This window comes from Oncorhynchus clarkii, chromosome 7, assembly GCF_045791955.1.
Source record: "Oncorhynchus clarkii lewisi isolate Uvic-CL-2024 chromosome 7, UVic_Ocla_1.0, whole genome shotgun sequence".
NCBI classification, from domain to species: domain Eukaryota; kingdom Metazoa; phylum Chordata; class Actinopteri; order Salmoniformes; family Salmonidae; genus Oncorhynchus; species Oncorhynchus clarkii.
In genome coordinates, this window is record NC_092153.1 from 66,603,836 (window position 1) to 66,623,186 (window position 19,351).

The 19,351-nt window shown below is 44.3% G+C and overlaps 1 protein-coding gene across 1 annotated transcript in view; it reads right to left on the reverse strand.

Moving 5' to 3' along the window:
- Positions 1-13,602, reverse strand: part of LOC139414410 (metabotropic glutamate receptor 2-like) — a 52,334-nt gene extending 38,732 nt beyond the window's left edge. Inside the window, exon 1 of the mRNA XM_071162321.1 lies at positions 12,970-13,602. Within this exon, the coding sequence (XP_071018422.1) occupies positions 12,970-13,485 (516 nt within the window). The 5' untranslated portion in view covers positions 13,486-13,602. The remainder of the gene's footprint in view (positions 1-12,969) is intronic.
- Positions 13,603-19,351: the final 5,749 nt, after the last annotated feature.

Genomic DNA, 19,351 nt, shown 5'->3' on the forward strand with positions numbered 1-19,351 from the left:
GCACAGTCTGTGCCTTCCGTTGCTTTGAAATTACTACTTTGCACTTGGATCGTGTTCCTTATCTGTCAGATTATCCCTATATGTGGATTACAAAACAGTTCGCAAAGAAAGTTTCATGAGTGTGGATGCGCCTTCAAAAAAGTGTCTGTGTTGGGTTTATTGAAATACATATTACTGAACTGATAAATCACCGACTATGTTCCCATAGTTTTTTCTTGCTATAAATCCTGTTTAATTTTGGGAGATATGTGATTATGTGATAGAGTGTGCAGAGTCTCAATATAATTTGCAGCATTTATTTATTAATATCCAGCACCTGCTTTAAGACATTTATGTAAATATGTAAAGGTTTATTTAAGTTGACAAATATAAATATTTTCACGACTATTCACATGGAGTATGGTGTTTACTTGTGAGGAGTTCACACAAAACCTTCTGTCTGAATACAAATACATGACCACAGAATGCTCAAACTAGTATACTGTCACGTTCTGACCTTAGTTCTTTTGTTATGTCTTTGTTTTAGTATGGTCAGGGCTTTAGTTGTCTATGTTCCTTTTTCTGTGTTTTGGGATTTCTGTGTTTGGCCTGGTATGGTTCTCAATCAGAGGCAGCTGTCAATCGTTGTCCCTGACTGAGAACCATACTTAGGTAGCCTGGTTTCACTTTTGAGTTGTGGGTGATTATTTTCCGTGTCAGTGTTTTGTTCCACTCGGAACTGTTTCGGTTTTGTTTTTTCACGATGTTGTTTATTGTTTTGTTCATTGTTCATTATTCTTATTAAAAACCAAGATGAACACTTACCACTCTGCGTATTGGTCCGATCCTTGCTACTCCTCCTCAGAAGAGGAAGAGGAAAGCCGTTACATATACAAACAGACCACCTCAGTAGACGTCTGTCAGGTACTGTGGAAAGACAGGTATGGGCAGTAAGAGTGTGCTGTAGAAATAGCCCCAACTCTGACCACTAAGAGCACCACTGTAACGACCATTGGTGGAAGAAGGTGAGGACCAAGATGCAGCGTGGTAAGTGTTCATCATTATTTTAATAAACTGAACACTAAATACAACAAGGAACAACCGACACATCTCCGTCAGGTGCAAAACACACTGAACAGAAAATAACTACCCACAACCCATAGTGGGAAAACAGGCTGCCTAAGTATGGTTCTCAATCAGTGACAACGATTGACTGATTGGGAACCATACCAGTCCAAAACCAGAAATACAAAACATAGAACAAAAACATAGAAAAAAGAACAGAACGCCCACCCTAGTCACACCCTGGCCTAACCAAAATAGAGAATAAAAAGCCTCTCTATGGCCAAGGCGTGACAACCACACATACAGATTCAATTTCTAGTTGTGGTGGTTTACAGTAGCAACATAATTCATATAAAGCGCATCATGTTAATAATGTTATAAAATGTATAGGCTATGCCATTATCATTTGCACCCATGAATAAGTAAATTCCAAACAGATGTTTCTTTTAAATGTTTCTACTTGTTGGTTAGTAACAGCACAATTCATAAAACCTAAAGAGGATAATGGCATTAAACTTTTCAGATGCTTTTATCATCATTTGGCACCTGAACTAAGTGTCATTTAGGCCATAGTTACACCTTGCATTAACATGTGGTTGTTGTCATCCAATCAAGATGATCCGGACACTACCTGATCGAGATTTGTTTCTTGTAGCTGGCATAGGTGTCACGCCCTGCCCATAGTAAGCTGTTTTTTTCTCTGTGTTGGTTGGGGTGTGATAATACTTGGGTGGGTCAATTAGGTGTTTTTCTATTTCTATGGTGGCCTGATATGGTTCCCAATCAGAGGCAGCTGTTTAAAGTTGTCTCTGATTGGGGATCATATTTAGGTAGCCATTTCCTCATTTGTGTTTGTGGGATCTTGACTATGTGCAGTTGCCTGTCAGCATTATTTTGTATAGCGGCATGTTTCGGTGGTTCATTTTGTTGGTGTTCGTTCATTAAAAGAGAATGTAAGCATACCATGCTGCGCCTTGGTCTCATTCCAACGACGGACGTGACAGAAGATCCCACCAACAAAGGACCAAGCAGCGTGCCCAGGAGGAGGAGGTATCCTGGACTTGGGAAGAGATCCTGGATGGGAAGGGATCCTGGACTTGGGAGGAAATCCTGGCAGGACAGGATCGCCTTCCTTGGCGGGAGTCGCCTAGGAGCATGAGAGGACAGCAACAACGTCGAGGAGGAAGGCCACAGAAACCCCAATATTTTTGGGGAAGGAGGCACATGGAGCAGTCGGCGGAGCCGAGGAATGAACCAGAGCCAGTCAGAGAGTCGAGTGAGGAGCTCGACGCAAGATTCCGGAGAGAGATGCTGGCGTTGAGAGCTCTGTAGAGCAGGCGTGCTGAGGTGCGTGTCATCAGCCCGGTGCCACCTGTACTGGTCCCACGCATCAGGTCTCCAGTGCGCCTTCACAGCCCAGTGCGTCCTGTGCTAGCTTCCTGCACTTGCCGGGCTGGAGTGAGCATCCAGTCAGGAAGGGTTGTGCCAGCTCTGCGCTCTAGACCTCCAGTGCGCCTCCACAGTCCAGTACGTCCTGTGCCTCCTCTCTGCACTCGCCCTGATGTGCATGTCATCAGCCCGGTGCCACCTGTACCGGTCCGATGCATCAGGTCTCCAGTGGGCCTCCACAGTCCAGTACGTCCTGTGCCTCTTCCCCGCACTCGCCCTGAGGTGCGTGTAATTCAGCCCGGTGCCACCTGTACCGGTCCCACGCATCAGGCCTCCAGTGAGCCTCCACAGTCCAGAGCTTCCGGCGACAGTTCTCAGTCCAGAGCTTCCGGCGACAGTTCCCAGTCCAGAGCTTCTTCAGCGGGGGTTCCCAGTTCAGAGCGACGAGCTGCAGTCCAGAGCCTCCAGCGGGGGTTCCCAGTTCAGAGCCTCCGGCGATGATCCACGGTCCGGTGCCTCCAGCGACGAAGCCTCCAGCGACGGTCGGTGGTCCAGAGCCTCCAGCGACGATCTGCAGTAAAGAGCCTTCAGCAGGGGTTCTCAGTCCGGAGCCTCTGGTGACGATCCATGATCCGGTGCCTCCAGCGACGACCCACGGTTCGGAGCTTCCGGCGATGATCACCGCACCAGAGCCGCCATGGATGAAGACGTATCTGGGAGCGGAGTGGGTACTTCGTCCCGCACCGGAGCTGCTCCCGACACCCTGCGTCATCCATCATAGATTCCCACCCGGACCCTCCCCTATTGAGACAGGTTTTGCGGTCGGAGTCCGCACCTTTGGGGGGGGGGGGGGGGTACTGTCACGCCCTGACCATAGTAAGCTGTCTTTTCTCTGTGTTGGTTGGGGCGTGATAGTGACTTGGGTGGGTGGGTCATCTAGATGTTTTTGTATTTCTATGGTGGCCTGATATGGTTCCCAATCAGAGGCAGTTGTTTATTGTTGTATCTGATTGGGAATCATATTTAGGTAGCCATTTCCTCATTTGTGTTTGTGGGATCTTGACTATGTGTAATTGCCAGTCAGCATTATTTTGTATAGCTTCACGTTTCGTTTGTTCATTTTGTTGTTGTTTTCGGTGTTCATTCATTGAAAGAGAATGTATGCATACCACGCTGCGCCTTGGTCTCATTCCGACAACGGATGTGACAATAGGTGTGTCTGTGACGGCCAATACAGCATGGCTTGGAAGCATTAGCATCCAGGATCCCCCAAAAAGTTTTAGAAATGGTAATAAAATGTGTCTCTTATCTGCACACTGTGTTCGCATTGAGACCAGATTCCATGGTCCCTCCCTATATGCAAATGAATCCAACCTGCCTTGGACCTACCCCTATGACACAAGCTATATAAATTGACAGAAAATAACACACTTTTATAGTCAATAGTTGTATACTCTCATAATTACAGCCTACTTTTGTTATCCAATGTTTTAAGACTTGGTGTAATACTGTCCCGATAACCTCAACCTGTTCACAGCCGTACATATAAATATTCTGTGAAACTTTCCCATCACTCAAAAAGTCGACAGACAAACGAGCTGAGTATCTGAATGTGTACAATTACAATTAATGCACAGCATAAATAAAAATGACACTTAGGCACCAATACACACAGCAGAAACAGAAACCGGTTAAGTTAGAGTACCATCTCCGAATGGTTCAATGCATTTATCCAAAAAGGTTTCTGTACAGGTTTGATCTTTACACATGGACGTTAACATACGTTGACTTTATATTGTTTTCATCTTGTATTGTAAGTAACCTTTGACATTGCTATTTTGTGAAGTTGTCTCCACCTCTATTTTAACGCAACGCTAACTTCCACAACAATGCTGTTTGAGAAAGACCTGCCTTCTCCAGTGGCAGATAATCATATGTACTGAACATGTTGGGAAAAGGTCAGCTCTTTGTTTTACTACGAATGATTTGCAATCGTGGAAGTGGCCTCGCTCATGCTTTAAAGCTATGCATCAGTTCGGACATCTTCTGCACTTCCTTGCTAGCGATTTATCTGGAAAACCCTTTTTTCTCTCATACTTCTCTGAGTTATCTAATTTCGATTTAACTGTGGCATCCGACCACAATGTCAGTAGGCACTTGGATTCCAACACCATGATCTTAATTCTGGAACAATTGTAGAGGTATCATAACCCACAATTACTAGCTCAACTGGCCGGTGTGATTTATTTTTAGAGGGCGGGAGAACCGTCACAGAAAGATTTATAAGCTTTTGCTGTCAGGGTTTGTTTACACTTCAAGGATATTCGTAAAAGATGCTTCTTTGACTACACTTCCAGTCTGGAACAGACTGGAGGCAGGGCTTTCTCCAATAGAGCTCCATTTTTATGGAATGGTCTGCCTACCCATGTGAGAGACGCAGACTCGGTTTCAAACTTATCCTGTCTTATCTGGTGTCCTGAGTGAATTTAAGTATGCTCTCTCTAATTCTCTCTTTCTCTCTTTCTTTCTCTCTCTCGGGGACCTGAGCCCTAGGATCATGCCTCAGGACTACCTGGCTTGATGACTCCTTACTGTCCCCAGTCCACCTGGCCGTGCTGCTGCTCCAGTTTCAACTGTTCTGCCTGCGGCTATGGAATCCTGACCTGTTCACCGGACGTGCTACCTGTCCAGACCTGCTGTTTTCAACTCTCTAGAGACACCAGGAGTGGTAGAGAAACTCTGAATGATCGGCTATGAATTGCCAACTGACATTTACTCCTGAGGTGCTGACCTGTTGCACCCTTGACAACTACTGTGATTATTATTATTTGACCATGCTGGTCATTTATGAACATTTGAACATCTTGGCCGTGTTCTGTTATAATCTCCACCCGGCACAGCCAGAAGAGGACTGGCCACTCCTCATAGCCTGGTTCCTCTCTAGGTTTCTTCTTAGGTTTTGGCCTTTCTAGGGAGTTTTTCCTAGCCACCGTGCTTCTACACCTGCATTGCGTGCTGTTTTGGGTTTTAGGCTGGGTTTCTGAACAGCACTTTGAGATATCAGCTGATGTACAAAGGCCTATATAAATACATATATTAATTGGTAACTCTATTGAACTTATCCTCTGCAACAGAGAACTCTGGATCTTCCATTCCCATTGGCGGACCTCATGAGAGGCAGTTTCATCATTGTGGTTGATGGTTTTTGTGACTGTGCTTGAAGAATCCAGAAAGTTCACTCCGGATTGACTGACCTTCATTCCTTCAAGTAATGATGGACTGTCGTTTCTCTTTGCTTATTTGAGCTGTTCTTGCCATAATATGGACTTCAAATCAAATCAAATCAAATTGTATATGTCACATACACATGGTTAGCAGATGTTAATGCGAGTGTAGCGAAATGGTGTAGCGAAATGGTCTTTTACCAAATAGGGCTGTTTTCTGTATATCCACCACCTTGTCACAACACAACTGATTGACACAAACGCATTAAGAAGTAAATACATTCCACAAATGAACTTTTAACAAGGCACACATACTAATTTAAATGCATTCCAGGTGACTACCTCATGAAGCTGGTGAAGAGAATGCCAAGAGTGTGCAAAGATGTCCTCAAGGCAAAGAGTGGCTATATGAAGAATCTCAAATATAAAATATATTCTGATATGTGTAACACTTTTTTGGTTACGGCATGATTCCATATGTGTTATTTCATAGTTTGATGTCTTCACAGTAAAGAAGAATCCATGAATGGGTAAGTGTTCTAAAACTTTTGACCGGTATTGTACCTCTGGAGGTGGTCAGGAAGATCTAATCACAATCAGTTCACAATTAATATTTTGCTTCTCTACACCTGTCGACAAATGTGGGCACAATCAGAATGTGGACAAGATCTGGACAACTGACGCATGTTAGAACCAGGTATAAACGGGATCCTGTCATCAGTGATGCTTCACCCCAAGTCTCATCCAGATGGCCATACAACCTTTTCACATCAGTGTGAGAAAAAACAGCTAATCTATACGGAATGATGCTATGCCATGTGCTCTCTGTCTGAGTGTCCTGTTATAGCCTATGGATACATCCCAAATGGAACCCTTTTCCCTATATAGTGCACTACTTTTAATAGGGCTATGGTCAAAATTAGCGCACTATAAAGGGAATAGGGAGTTCCATTTGGGATGCAAAATGGTTCCATTTGGGATGCAAAATGCTTTTAATCTGGGCAGTAAATGACTGGGTAATAGCACAAACAGAAGGCCAGCACATCACACAACCCCCTCTCAGGCAGCAGTTGGCACCAGTGACAGGCATCCAGGCTGAGGCAGCATCGCTGCATCATCCCCCCATCCCTAGTCAGGTGGACAGGTCTGTGCCAAGATTCTGTGTTTCTATGTGGCCCTGTTGCACCCCACAGATGGGAAAAGCAAAGCTATTCCTCTGAAGGATGCAGGCAGAATCACAGAACTAAATAACATTCTAAATGAGTGTTATATTGTAACTCTATGGGCAGAGCTCTCCAGGGGTGTCATTTCAAATCAAATCAAATAAAAAGCTAATCAAATTTTATCTGTCACATACGAATACAACAGGTGTAGACCTTACAGTGAAATGCTTACTTCCTTAACCAACAATGCAGTTTTAAGAAAATACCTACAAAAAAGTAAGAGATAAGAATAACAAATGATTAAAGAGTAGAAGCAAATAACAATAGCAGGGCTATATACAGGGGGTACCGGTACAGAGTCAATGTGTGGGGGCACCAGTGTCGAGGTAATTGAGGTAATATAGTTATTAAAGTGACTATGCATAGATAATAACAGAGTACCAGCGTTCCGGGGAGGGGGGGGGGGGGGGGGGGGGGGGGCTGGAGTCTTTGGCAATTATTTGGGCCTTCCTCTGACACCGCCTGTTATAGAGGTCATGGATGGCAGGAAGCTTGGCCCCAGTGATGTACTGGGCAGTATGCACCACCCTTTGTAGTGCCTTGCAGTCGGAGGCCGAGCAGTTGCCATACCACGCAGGGATGCAGCTTCTACCCTCAATTAATGCTCTCGATGGTGCAGTTGTAAAACCTTTTGAGGATCTGAGGACCCAGGCCAAATCTTCTAGGTTTTGTCGTGCCCACTTTTGTCGTGCCCACTTCACAACTGTCTTGGTGGGCTTGGACCATGTTAGTTTGTTGGTGATGTGGACGCCAAGGAACTTGAAGCTCTCAACCTGCTTCACCATAGCCTCATCGATGAGAATGGGGGCGTGCTCGGTTCTCCTTTTCCTGTAGTCCACAATCATTTCTTTTGTCTTGATCACGTTGAGGGAGAGGTTGTTCTCCTTGCACCACACAGTCTCATCGTTGTCAGTGATCAGTCCTACCACTGTTGTTTCATCAGCAAACTTAATGATGGTGTTGGAGTCGTGCCTGGCCGTGCAGTCATGAGTGAACAGGGAGTACAGGAGGGGACTGAGCACGCACCCCTGAGGGGCCCTTGTGTTGAGGATTAGCGTGGACGGATGTTTGTTGCCTACCCTTACCACCTGGGGGCGGCCCTTCAGGATGTCCAGGATCCAGTTGCAGGGGGAGGTGTTTAGTCCCAGGGTCCTTAGCTTTGTGATGAGCTTTGAGGGCACTATGGTGTTGAACGCTAAGCTGTAGTCAATTAATAGCACTCTCACGTAGGTGTTACTTTTGTCCAAGTGTGAAAGGGAAGTGGATGGCATCCTATCCCCAGCTAGCTGCCTACCTCCGCTAAGCCATAGGAACTGCATATTGGAGTGGGTCTATGGTTTCTGGGATAATGGTGTTGATGTGAGTCAGGACCAGCCTTTCATGGCTACAGAAATGAGTGCTACGGGTTGGTTGTCATTTTGGCAGGTTACCTTAGTGTTCTTGGGCTGAGGGACTATGGTGGTCTGCTTGAAACATGTTGGTATTACAAACAGGGAGAGGATGAAAATGTCAGTGAAGACATTTGCCAGTTGGTCAGCGCAAGCTCGGAGTACAAGTGATGGTAATCCGTCTAGCCCTGTGGCCTTGTGAATGTTCTCCTGTTTAAGGGTCTTACTCACATTGGCTGCGGAGAGCATGATCACACAGTCGTCCGGAACAGCTAATGCTCTCATGCATGTTTCAGTGTTACTTGCCTCGAAGTGATTATAGAAGTTATTTAGCTCATCTGGTAGGCTCGTGTCACTGGGCAGCACGCGGCTGTGCTTCCTTTTGTAGTCTGTAATAGTTTGCAGGCCCTGCCACATCCGACAAGCGTCAGAACCGGTATAGTACGATTCGATCTTAATCCTGTATTGCCGCTTTGCCTGTTTGATGGTTCGTCTGAGGACATAGTTGCATTTCTTACAAGCTTCCGGGTTAGAGTCCCACTCCTTGAAAGCAGCAGCCCTACCCTTTAGCTCAGAGCGAATGTTGCCTGTAATTCATGGCTTCCGATTGGGGTATGTACGTACAGTCACTGTGGGGACTACATCCTCGATGCACTTATTGATAAAGCCAGTGACTGATGTGGTGTACTCCACAATGCCATCTGAAAAATCCCGGAATATATTCCAGTGCTTCATCCGACCAGTTTTTTATAGACCGAGTCACTGGTGCTTCCTGCTTTAATTTTTGCTTGTAAGCAGGAATCAGGAGGATAGAATTATGGTCAGATTTGCCAAATGGAGGGCGAGGGAGAGCTTTGAACGTGTCTCTGTGTGTGGAGTAAAGGTGGTCTAGAATGTTTTTCCCTCTGGTTGCACATTTAACATGCTGATAGAAATGAGGTAAAACTGATTTAAGTTTCCCTGCATTAAAGTCCCTGGCCAGTAGGAGCGCCACCTCTGGATGAGCATTTTCCTGTTTGCTTATGGCGGTATACAGCTCAATGAGTGCGGTTTTAGTGCCAGCATTGGTAGACAGCTATGAAAAATACAGATGAAAACTCTCTCGGTATAGTGTGGTCTGCAGCTTATCATGAGATACTCTACCTCAGTCAAGCAAAACCTCAAGACTTCCTTAGATATCGCGCACCAGCTGTTGTTTACATAAATGCATAGGCCCCCACCCCGTGTCTTACCAGAGGCTGCTGTTCTGTCCTGCCAATAGAGTGTATGTTCTTAATGTCGTCGTTCCGTCACGACTCGGTGAAACATAAGATATTACAGTTTTTAATGTCCCATTGGTAGAATAAACGTGCTTTCAGTTCGTTCTATTTATTTTCCAGTAATTGAACAATAGCTAGCAGGACGGAAGGCAAGGGCAGATTAGCCACTCGTCGCCTGATCCTCACAAGGCACCCTGATCTCTTTCCGCAAAATCTCTTGTTTCCTTCTCCAGAGAATGACGGGGACCTGGGCCTGGTCGGGTGTCTGTATTATATCCCCCCCGTCCGACTCATTGAAGAAGAACTCTTCGTTCAGTTTGAGGTAAGCAATCGCAGTTCTAATGTCCAGAAGCTCTTTTCGGTCATAAGAGAAGGTAGCAGTAACATTATGTACAAAACAAGATAGGAACAACGTGAAAAAACAAACAAAATAGCATGGTTGGTTAAGAGCCGATAAGACTGCAGCCTTCCCCTCTGGTGCCATCACTAACCCCCACTGGCCCTGGTGGTGTCCATCTCACACACTATACTTTGCCTCTGATTCTGTGGCACAGTGGGACAGACTGGGTAAGCATAAACATATATACAAACATACCTGCCTCTATTTCTGTGGCACAGTGGGACTTACTGAGTAACATAAACACATATACAAACATCTCTGCCTCTGAGACACAGTGGGACTGAGTATATAAGCCTTCCTTCTGACAAAACCCACCACAGGTTCCTCAGTCATCACTACTCAAAAAGGAGTGAGGCAATAAAAGGAACCTGGAAGTATAGGGCCACTGCCAACAGAACATTGAACCCCAATTACATTATGACAGTACTGTAAGCATCTATTCTAATTCTAATCCATACGGAAACACTCAAAAGCTCAGTTTTTCCCAAAACCTTTGGTGACTGTCTAGTAAAGTGTCCCTCTCGTCACCCTTTCTTACACACGGTGAAGTATCCACTTCCTTTCAGCTCTCCTGTCACTGACTGTCACTGACCACAAAAGGGGCCGGGGATCCATAAATCTCTACTCTCTCAGTAGTGAGGCTTTGTGTTCACTGCTGCCTCAATTGACTAGACTGGAGTGTATAATGCAGTCCCTGCTGTGTAGTCTGGTGTTTCTGTAAAGTACCACACTGAGAGGTATAGACCGGAATGCACTTTATATAGACACTGAACGCAAGCATAAATCTTAAAAGTTAGAAATAGAATACAGAATAAAATAAAAGAATGCAGTCGCTGGAGGATGTCATAGTGAATGATCCTTTTCCGGATAACTTAATGACTTCATGAGCAGAAGCTTTATCATTCATTAAGCAAATAGAAACTACTGCTCTGCCTCATCACATCTGACAGAGAGTCATCTATCAAGGGATTTGTTATAACGTCCAGTGAAGACTCGTCATTTAGCGCTTGCTAGGAAGCATGGCAGAAGTGAATACTTTACTTGATAAATCATTCCAGAAGTAACTTCTCGTAGACTACGTCGGCTTCCCAAATGGCACCCTTTCCCCTATGTAGTGCACTACTTCTGATTAGAGCCCTATAGGCCCTGGACAAAAGTAGTGCACTACATCAGGAAAAGGGTGACATTTGGGAAGCAAACTATGTTTCACCAAGCCTTGGCACTTTACAAAAGCCTCCCCATGAAGTCACAGCTCATAAGTGTGATCATATTGTGATCTGATCCGTACATGTTTTGACTGGCATGGTGCTGATGGATTCTGTAGCAGACATGCTGCAACACTCCATGATGACACTTCTGTCTGTGGGATCACTTCATCATAAGCAATACACACACGCCCACATGTACAAACATTCACACAAACGCATACACACACACCTCTCTATCAGCCCCATCGTTGACATAATCAATAACTAACAACGTCCCTCCCAGTGTAACGCCCGTCTCTGAATTATACAATTATTCACGCTGGCCTCCTCTCCTTTACGCCTAGTGCATCATGGGTAATTACAGTAGCCTAAACCCTGGGAGTGGAGAACAGGCATTAATTAAGTAGCTACGTCTCTGACTCCATGTCGCCGCAGGCTCCTCTTCATAGGTGTGGAGAAAGGTCAACGTTCCCCGCGTTGCGGATGGAAGTTATCGCGCTGACAATGTGATGGAGGTCCCTGTGAATGAATGCCGTGGCGGAGGAGAGCTTTAAACACCTACTGCAGGCAGCTACTGCAAGCCTCCCAGATTGATAATTATTCCAGCCCGACCAGAGCCAAACAAAACTGTTAAAGCTGGAGCTGGAGGAAAGTTCCTATGGCTCAGCGGAGGTAGGCAGCTAGCTGGGGATAGGATGCCATCCACTTCCACTAGCTGGGGATAGGATGCCATCCACTTCCACTAGCTGGGGATAGGATGCCATCCACTTCCACTAGCTGGGGATAGGATGCCATCCACTTCCACTAGCTGGGGATAGGATGCCAGCATGTCAAAGACATAGTGTACACACGTATAGACACAGCAACCCACTCAAACATAAACACACACAATCAAGCACACACACAGGCACACATGCACGCACACACACAAACAAAAGCAGTATGTGGAGTACTGACTAATGGAGAGGAACACGACAACATCTCAGCTGGAACCAATTAGTTAGAGAGCTTTGATTTGTCAGCAAGAGCTCAGAGCTCTATTCAATCTCTCTGTTTCAGCTCCATTTCTCTCTGCCGCTCGTGAAACCTGAATACTGATCAATGTCAGCATCAACATCCTGTAAGCAACACGTCTCTCCCGGCATGTCTGACATATATCTATACAGTTGTAGGATCTTCATTTTGGCCAGTTTGCTACAGCAGGACAATAATCATGCAACAACAGGAATTATGAATGAATTATATTATTAATTATGTGGATTATAATTCATGGCCATTTTTTGTAGGGGTTGATACATTTTGTGTTAGGGCAAATCAAGTCTGACATTTTAAAGTGGAAATTACAAACTTTAGAAGCCTTTTTAAACCTCAAATGAAGATCCATCTGTATGCAGGCATAGGCACAGAAAAAAAAAAGAATTCAACACCAGATACCTAATGTGCAAAGGAATAATTCTGTGTGGCTAACATGTAAAAAGACTGCATATCTGCATTGTCCAAGGCTCGTTTTGGAATCTGTGATGACTGAAAGAACCTGAACGAAACTTAGTCATCCTATCTGCTGGTGGGTACGGGTAGCCTACCTTACGGTCAACTGTTTGTAATGTGTCATATAGGCATAATAAAAAATCACATTGTATGTGGATTCATTCATAGTATGAATCACAAAAAAATGACACAATGGGGACACCTTAGACTGCTATGGGTGAGATGTGAGTCGACAAGGTGTAAAAGTGTGTAAAAGTAACTGTGTGGACCATAGACCATAGACTGTATAGAAATAACTGGACACAGTCATAACCAGCTAATGAATAGATTCCTATGAGAAACGTACCTGGATAGACACGTCGCTGTAGGAGCCCCCGATGACTCCAGATATGGCCAGAGGGACGTCATCCTGGATGGGGTTGGATCCGTCTGGGCAGATGAACCCCGGCTCATGCACCTTGGTGAGGGAGGCTCGTACAAACTCCAGGCTTTGCTCCAGAGCGTAGGTGTCCTTAGAGCAGGTGTCTAGAATGTGGGCTCCCAGCCTGAGTCCCGGCAGCAGCCGCTCGTCCGCGTTGATCTCATCCAGCGCTAACAGCATCGCCTCTAGTCTCTGGATCCCTCTCTGCTCGTTGATCTTCCCACAGTCCTCCGCCACCTCGCCCTTCTCATGCACCGGGAACAGACCGCCGATCACCAGGTCCCCATCGATGGTGATCTCCCTCTTGGTGGAAGGAGGGAATCTGTTGTTAGGGCTGGGCAGGGCCTCTGGAACGAGCAAGTCAAAGAGGAGCAGGTGGAGGGACCACCATGGGGCAGCCTTGGCCCAGAGCCCAGGACAGAGGAGGCCGGAGGTGGGCATGGTCAGGTCGGGTAGCTGAGATCAGTGTAGTGGGTGGTGGGTAGAGGAGTGGGACACAGGAGGTTCTTACAGGGGCTGGGGCTGGGTGAGGTGGATCGCTCTAGAGCCCTCTCTCGACACTCGTGGCATCTTGGTTACTCATTGCAAGTGGAGGAGAGAAGATGGAACAATATATCATTATTCATGTTACAGTGCATCAATATTGTGGTATTTCAGTCATAAAAGTAATTGATTCACATTTGTAATTCAAATAGTATTTTTTCCCCCTTTAAAATAAAATAATATAATTTATTCCAAACTATCACAGATGCTTTTTGCTCCTACTTCTCATGGGAGGAGGGTGTGAATATCCAGACTTTCCTCTCTACCTCCAGTCCAGTTTAAGGTGTAAAGGGAATAGATGGCTTCATTTCCCCATCAATCTTTCAACAACCTTTAAAGGTTGCTTTACAGCCCTTCTATAAGAGCTCTCTATCTTACAGACTGGCTACTGGCTGTCGTGGCTCTCGGAGCATTCCTCAAGCAGCAATACATCCCTGCAACTTGTCTTGGGCCACACAACCAGACTGTCAGCCATCTCAACAGATGAGTGAGTGTGTCACCCTTCCCCGGCAATCCATTGTGTGTGTGTGTGCGTGTGTGTGTGTGCGTGCGTGCGTGCGTGTGTGTGTGTGCGTGCGTGATTACATACATGTTGGAGACAAGAAGCACTGGATTATTTTACTACTCTGCATGGATTTCACAGCACCCCATTCTACTGCCCTCTAGCTCTAAGACATTTAAATACCTTCATTCTCCCATTTTTACTAATTCCTCATATATTTTTTATATCTCTCTCTCTCACACACTGTCTGTCTGTCTGTCTGTCTGTCTGTCTGTCTGTCTGTCTGTCTGTCTGTCTGTCTGTCTGTCTGTCTGTCTGTCTGTCTGTCTCTCCCATCTCACTCTTTCTACTATGTTGCTCATAATGATGCTTCAGTTAAAGGACCGCTGGTTAATGAGGTCCCTGTTAGCCTTATAGTCTTGTCTGCGTCTTAAATGGCACCATATTCTCTATATAGTGTGCTACTTTTGAACAGGGTTCATAGGGCACTGGTCAGAAATAGTGGACTATGTAGGAAATAAGGCGCTATTTGGGATGCACAATTTGTAATCTGTCCTTTATAATGCTCACTGAGCATGTTAACCTTTCCATGTGTTTGTGCCCTTCATTAAAATATGTTAGAAAGTCAAATTCTGGGCAGTCCAATTGATCATCTATGTGTGTAATTTCTTGATAGATATCACACCCTTAAAGTCTTTCCTGACTACCCAGACTCCTTGCTCTGATCAAACTCTATGCCACGCCCACGGACGTTAGTTTCTTCTAAGCAATGAGTCTAGATCTGAGTACCTCCCCAACGCTTCACAGAATGCTTACACATTGGGACCATCTGATTGGTCCAGAAACCAATGGGTTGGGCAAGAGCTACAACACACGTGGGTAAAGAGGCGGTTTGAATACGTGTCATTGACTTTGACACTCTGATTGGTTATAGACGATCCAATCGCTGATGACTTTGTTTTGTACAACGCCCCTCGTCACCACAAACGACTTCAATGATGGCAATCTCAGATTGAAGAATGTAGCGAGCATAGAGCAGTGGAATAATTTAGTTTGAGTCATCAGGCTATGCATTTTCCACTGGTTTATTGATAGTATTTCTTAGCAATAGCAGTTGGAAAGCCTCTGCTCTTAAAAAAAAAGGTCAGAACATTTACAGTGGTCATAGCCTACTTCAAGTGAAGCTAATCGAAGAAGAATCGGTAATGAAAAAGCTGGATCAAACATTTACAGTATAGCATCATGGAGTATGAACCATACAGTATTACCCAAGAACTATCATCAGCTTGCCGTGCCTTACAAAGAGATATTCTCACACTTGGAAGGGCTCTCTTCTTCGCTAACTGAGGTTGCCATGGAAACATTGTGGGTAAAAAAAGAGGATGGTGGTATTGGTGGTGGGGGGAGGGGTAGTGGGCAGTATGACAAGAGTGTTGCTGAAATAAATTCTCACCATATTGAGGTTATATATCTGGTATGTTAGGGGTTGAAAGTATATTTTGATTGGAGTGTACGGGAGAAGGAGAGAGAGATAAGGAGAGGGATAAAGAGGGAGAGAGTGATACATGGGTTTGTCAAACAAAGCAGTGAAGCATTTGTAATGAATAGGAAAATATATTGAGAGAATATTCTCTTGATATTCACAAATAGACGTTCAGGATATAAATGAATGACCATTTAATATAGACTCAACTGTGAGCAAAAGAAAGATAATAGCAGGCTCCCTGTATAGGATATAAAGGAGTGCGTCCTAAATGGCATCCCATTCCTTATAGTGCACTACTTTTAACCAGGGCCTATAGGGAATAGTGTGCCATTTGGGATGCAAGCACAGTAGTGATCAACACGTTATCAACAAGAAACAATCAATTTACACTAAGGAAGCATATAAGGAAGTAGTCTGACACATACACACCACTTTCTCTTGTGATTTCTATTTCACAATCAACATTCAATTTCAAACTATGATTGATCATCGGAGAAATTTCTGAAGGAAAGCTGAGGTAATCAGTCACATTAGCTGCTGGACACCACCTCTTCACCGATGGGAGATAGTAGCTATAGATGTTAGTTGAAGGTGTGGCTGGTCTTTCAATCAACCATCTCACTCATAGGGGAGAGTGGGGTGAAGTTGAGCAAAAGGGGTAAATTCAATTGAGCCACCCTTGTTTCTAGAAAACCATACACAAATTGAATAATTTGACCAAATATTTAGGAAGTAGTCATCATTTCATGGAGTCTGTGAAGGATGAAACCACATGGGGAAAGTGGTAAGCAACTTAAATGAATTTATTGTGTTAGAGGTTTCATGATGCTTGTATCTAAACCAAAGTACATACTTTTAAGATTGTTCTATACATCAGTTGGGGTCTCTGTAGGCTTCAATAAGAGGTTCTTAACCTAGCATGAACGTGCATCCTTGTAGCTGGGTGGGCTAATATAGTAAAAATGTTTGCGTTGGGGTAAGTTGAGCCAATGGCTATGGGGTAAGTTGAGCCAATGGCTATGGGGTAAGTTGAGCTAATGGTTGAGCCAATGGCTATGGGGTAAGTTGAGCTAATGGTTGAGCCAATGGCTATGGGGTAAGTTGAGCTAATGGTTGAGCCAATGGCAAGTTGAGCATATTAAAGTGTTTTCTTTCCAGGCGTAATGCAAAGCATTATCTCTGGGATATGAGGTACAGTAATAACAGGGCCTGGCCTATGTTAAACATTTTTTTTACGTTTGTTAAGCCTGTATTAAGATGCTTAAAAATATAAAAAGACAAAACACGATTGGGATTGTGTTGAATTGTGTTCTGGAAATAAAGATAGACATGTTTTTTTTAAAGACCGTAGTGGTAATATTTAATTCTGTACAGAAAAGTGTATGCGACTTAACTTACCCTGTCCTGCAGATCAACTTAACCCATACCTGGGTTAAGAGACCACTTTTTTTGACAAGCTAACCTTTTGCCATCAGAACAGCCTCTATTCCTCAAGGCATGGACTCAACAAGGTGTCAAGTGTTCCACAGGGATGCTAGCCCATGTTGACTCCAATCCTTCCCACAGTTGTTGCAAGTTGGCTGGATGTCCTTTGGGTGGGGGACTATTCTTGATACATACGGGAAACTGTTGAGAGTGAAAAACCCAGCAGCGATGCAGTTCTTGACACTAACCGGTGGACCTGGCACCTACTACCATACCCCGTTCAAAGGCATTTAAATATTGTGTCTTGCCTATTCACCCTCTGAATGGTACACAATCTATGTCTCAATTGTCTCAAGGCTTAAAAATCATTATTTAACCTGTTTCCTCCCGTTCAGCTACACTGTTTGAAGTGGATTTAAGTGACATCAATAAGGGATCATAGCTTTCACCTGGATTCACCTGGTCAGTCTATGTCATGTTTTGTATATCAGTGTATATGTAAATATACATGTTAGAAAGAATACTATATTTCCCTTAAAGGAGTGATGCTGAATGTAAAAAAGGGCTCAACTTACCCCACTCTCCCCTACATGCTGTTGCTGAACCTTACCCGGTTATAAATACATAATCTCAACCAGTTTTGCAGTTGAATTGATGTCCTGTCGACCAGTTTTGTTCACTGGTATAGGCTATAAGGGTACTGATGTTGATCAACTTTGCCTAGCTCTGATCCATTGTTGTAGACATTATAGAGAAGTTCATGTAACACTGTTTGTCATGACAAACTTCTTAATCTTAAACATTTTCTAAATAACGTAGTGCAGTACACTGTGTAATGTTAAACTTCCCTATCAATGTACTCTGCATTTCTAGTACAGAGGGAATGTGCCCATCTACTCCTCTAGCTAGGCTAAAGTTAGTAGTAACTCATGGTCACAGTGTGAATATGTAACATATATAATTTCCTGTCACTCTTCCTGTGTGTGTGGGCCCCTGGTGCATCTCTTGTGTGTGTGCGTGTGTGCGTGCGTGATAGTATTCAGCCACACCCCAGCAGCAGACACAGCAACAGGCAATGAAGCAAATTAGCCGGAAGAAGTGCAATGATTGCTGCTGAATATGCCATCTCTACAGAAACTCGCCACTACATAAGGGATAATCAACGAGGGGCTATGCATTCTATGGAAAATAATGAACGACGTTAAAGGTGTTCCACAACGCCCTAGCGGAGAATACATAGAGCCCCGAGTTGATTATCCCTTTATACCATAGCTATAATTTAACTCATTTGCTCTAGAAATGTGTTCATTTGCCGGTAGAAATTTGTTCGAAACCCACTGAGGTAGCTACCAAGTTTACAAGATAGCTACAGTAGTTGCCTTGGTATCCAAACAAACAGACGTTAGCTAACCAAACCATCAGTCCTAGGTTGCTATTATAAAAATTGAATTCAACAATGCCAATACTGTTTTCAATTCAACTTTTGCTTTCAAAAGCAGCTTGAATATAAAACATGTAAGAATGAACTATAGCCATTGAATTCTACAATGCTGATATAACATGCATTATAGGGAAATAATGCACGCTCTAGAATGCCCTTCAAGCCAATCAGATATGAATACTCAACAATGCTAAATAAATTCCAAATATATGAATGTCTTTATAAACTGGGCGGTTCGAGCCCTGAATGCTGATTGGCTGACAGCCGTGGTATATCAGACCGTATACCACAGGTATGACAAAACATTTATTTTTACTGCTCTAATTACCTTATTAACCAGTTTAAAAAAATAAAAGAGCAATAAGGCACCTCGTGGTTTGTGGTATATGGCTAATGCGTCGTGCCTACGAACAGCACCTTAGCCGTGGTATATTGGCCATATACCACACCCCCTCGTGCATTATTGCTTTGCCCAGGGGCAGAACGACAGACTTTTACCTTGTCAGCTCGGGGATTCGATTGTGTGTAGAGTGCGTGTCTTATCATGTGTATGTGTAAGCTTGTGTCTGTGCCTGTGTGTATGTCTCTTCACAGTCCCCTCTGTTCCATAAGGTGTATTTTTATCTGTTTTTTAAATCTGATTCTACTGCTTGCATCAGTTACCTGATGAGGAATAGAGTTCCATGTAGCCATGGCTCTACGTAGTACTGTGTGCCTCCCATAGTCTGTTCTAGACTTTGGGATTGTGAAGAGACCTTTGGTGGCATGTCTTGTGGGGTGTGCATGGGTGTCCGAGCTGTGTGCTAGTAGTTTAAACAGACAACTCTGTGCATTCAGCATGTCAATACTTCTCACAAAAACAAGTAGTGATGAAGTCAATCTCTCCTCTCCTTTGAGCCATGAGAGATTG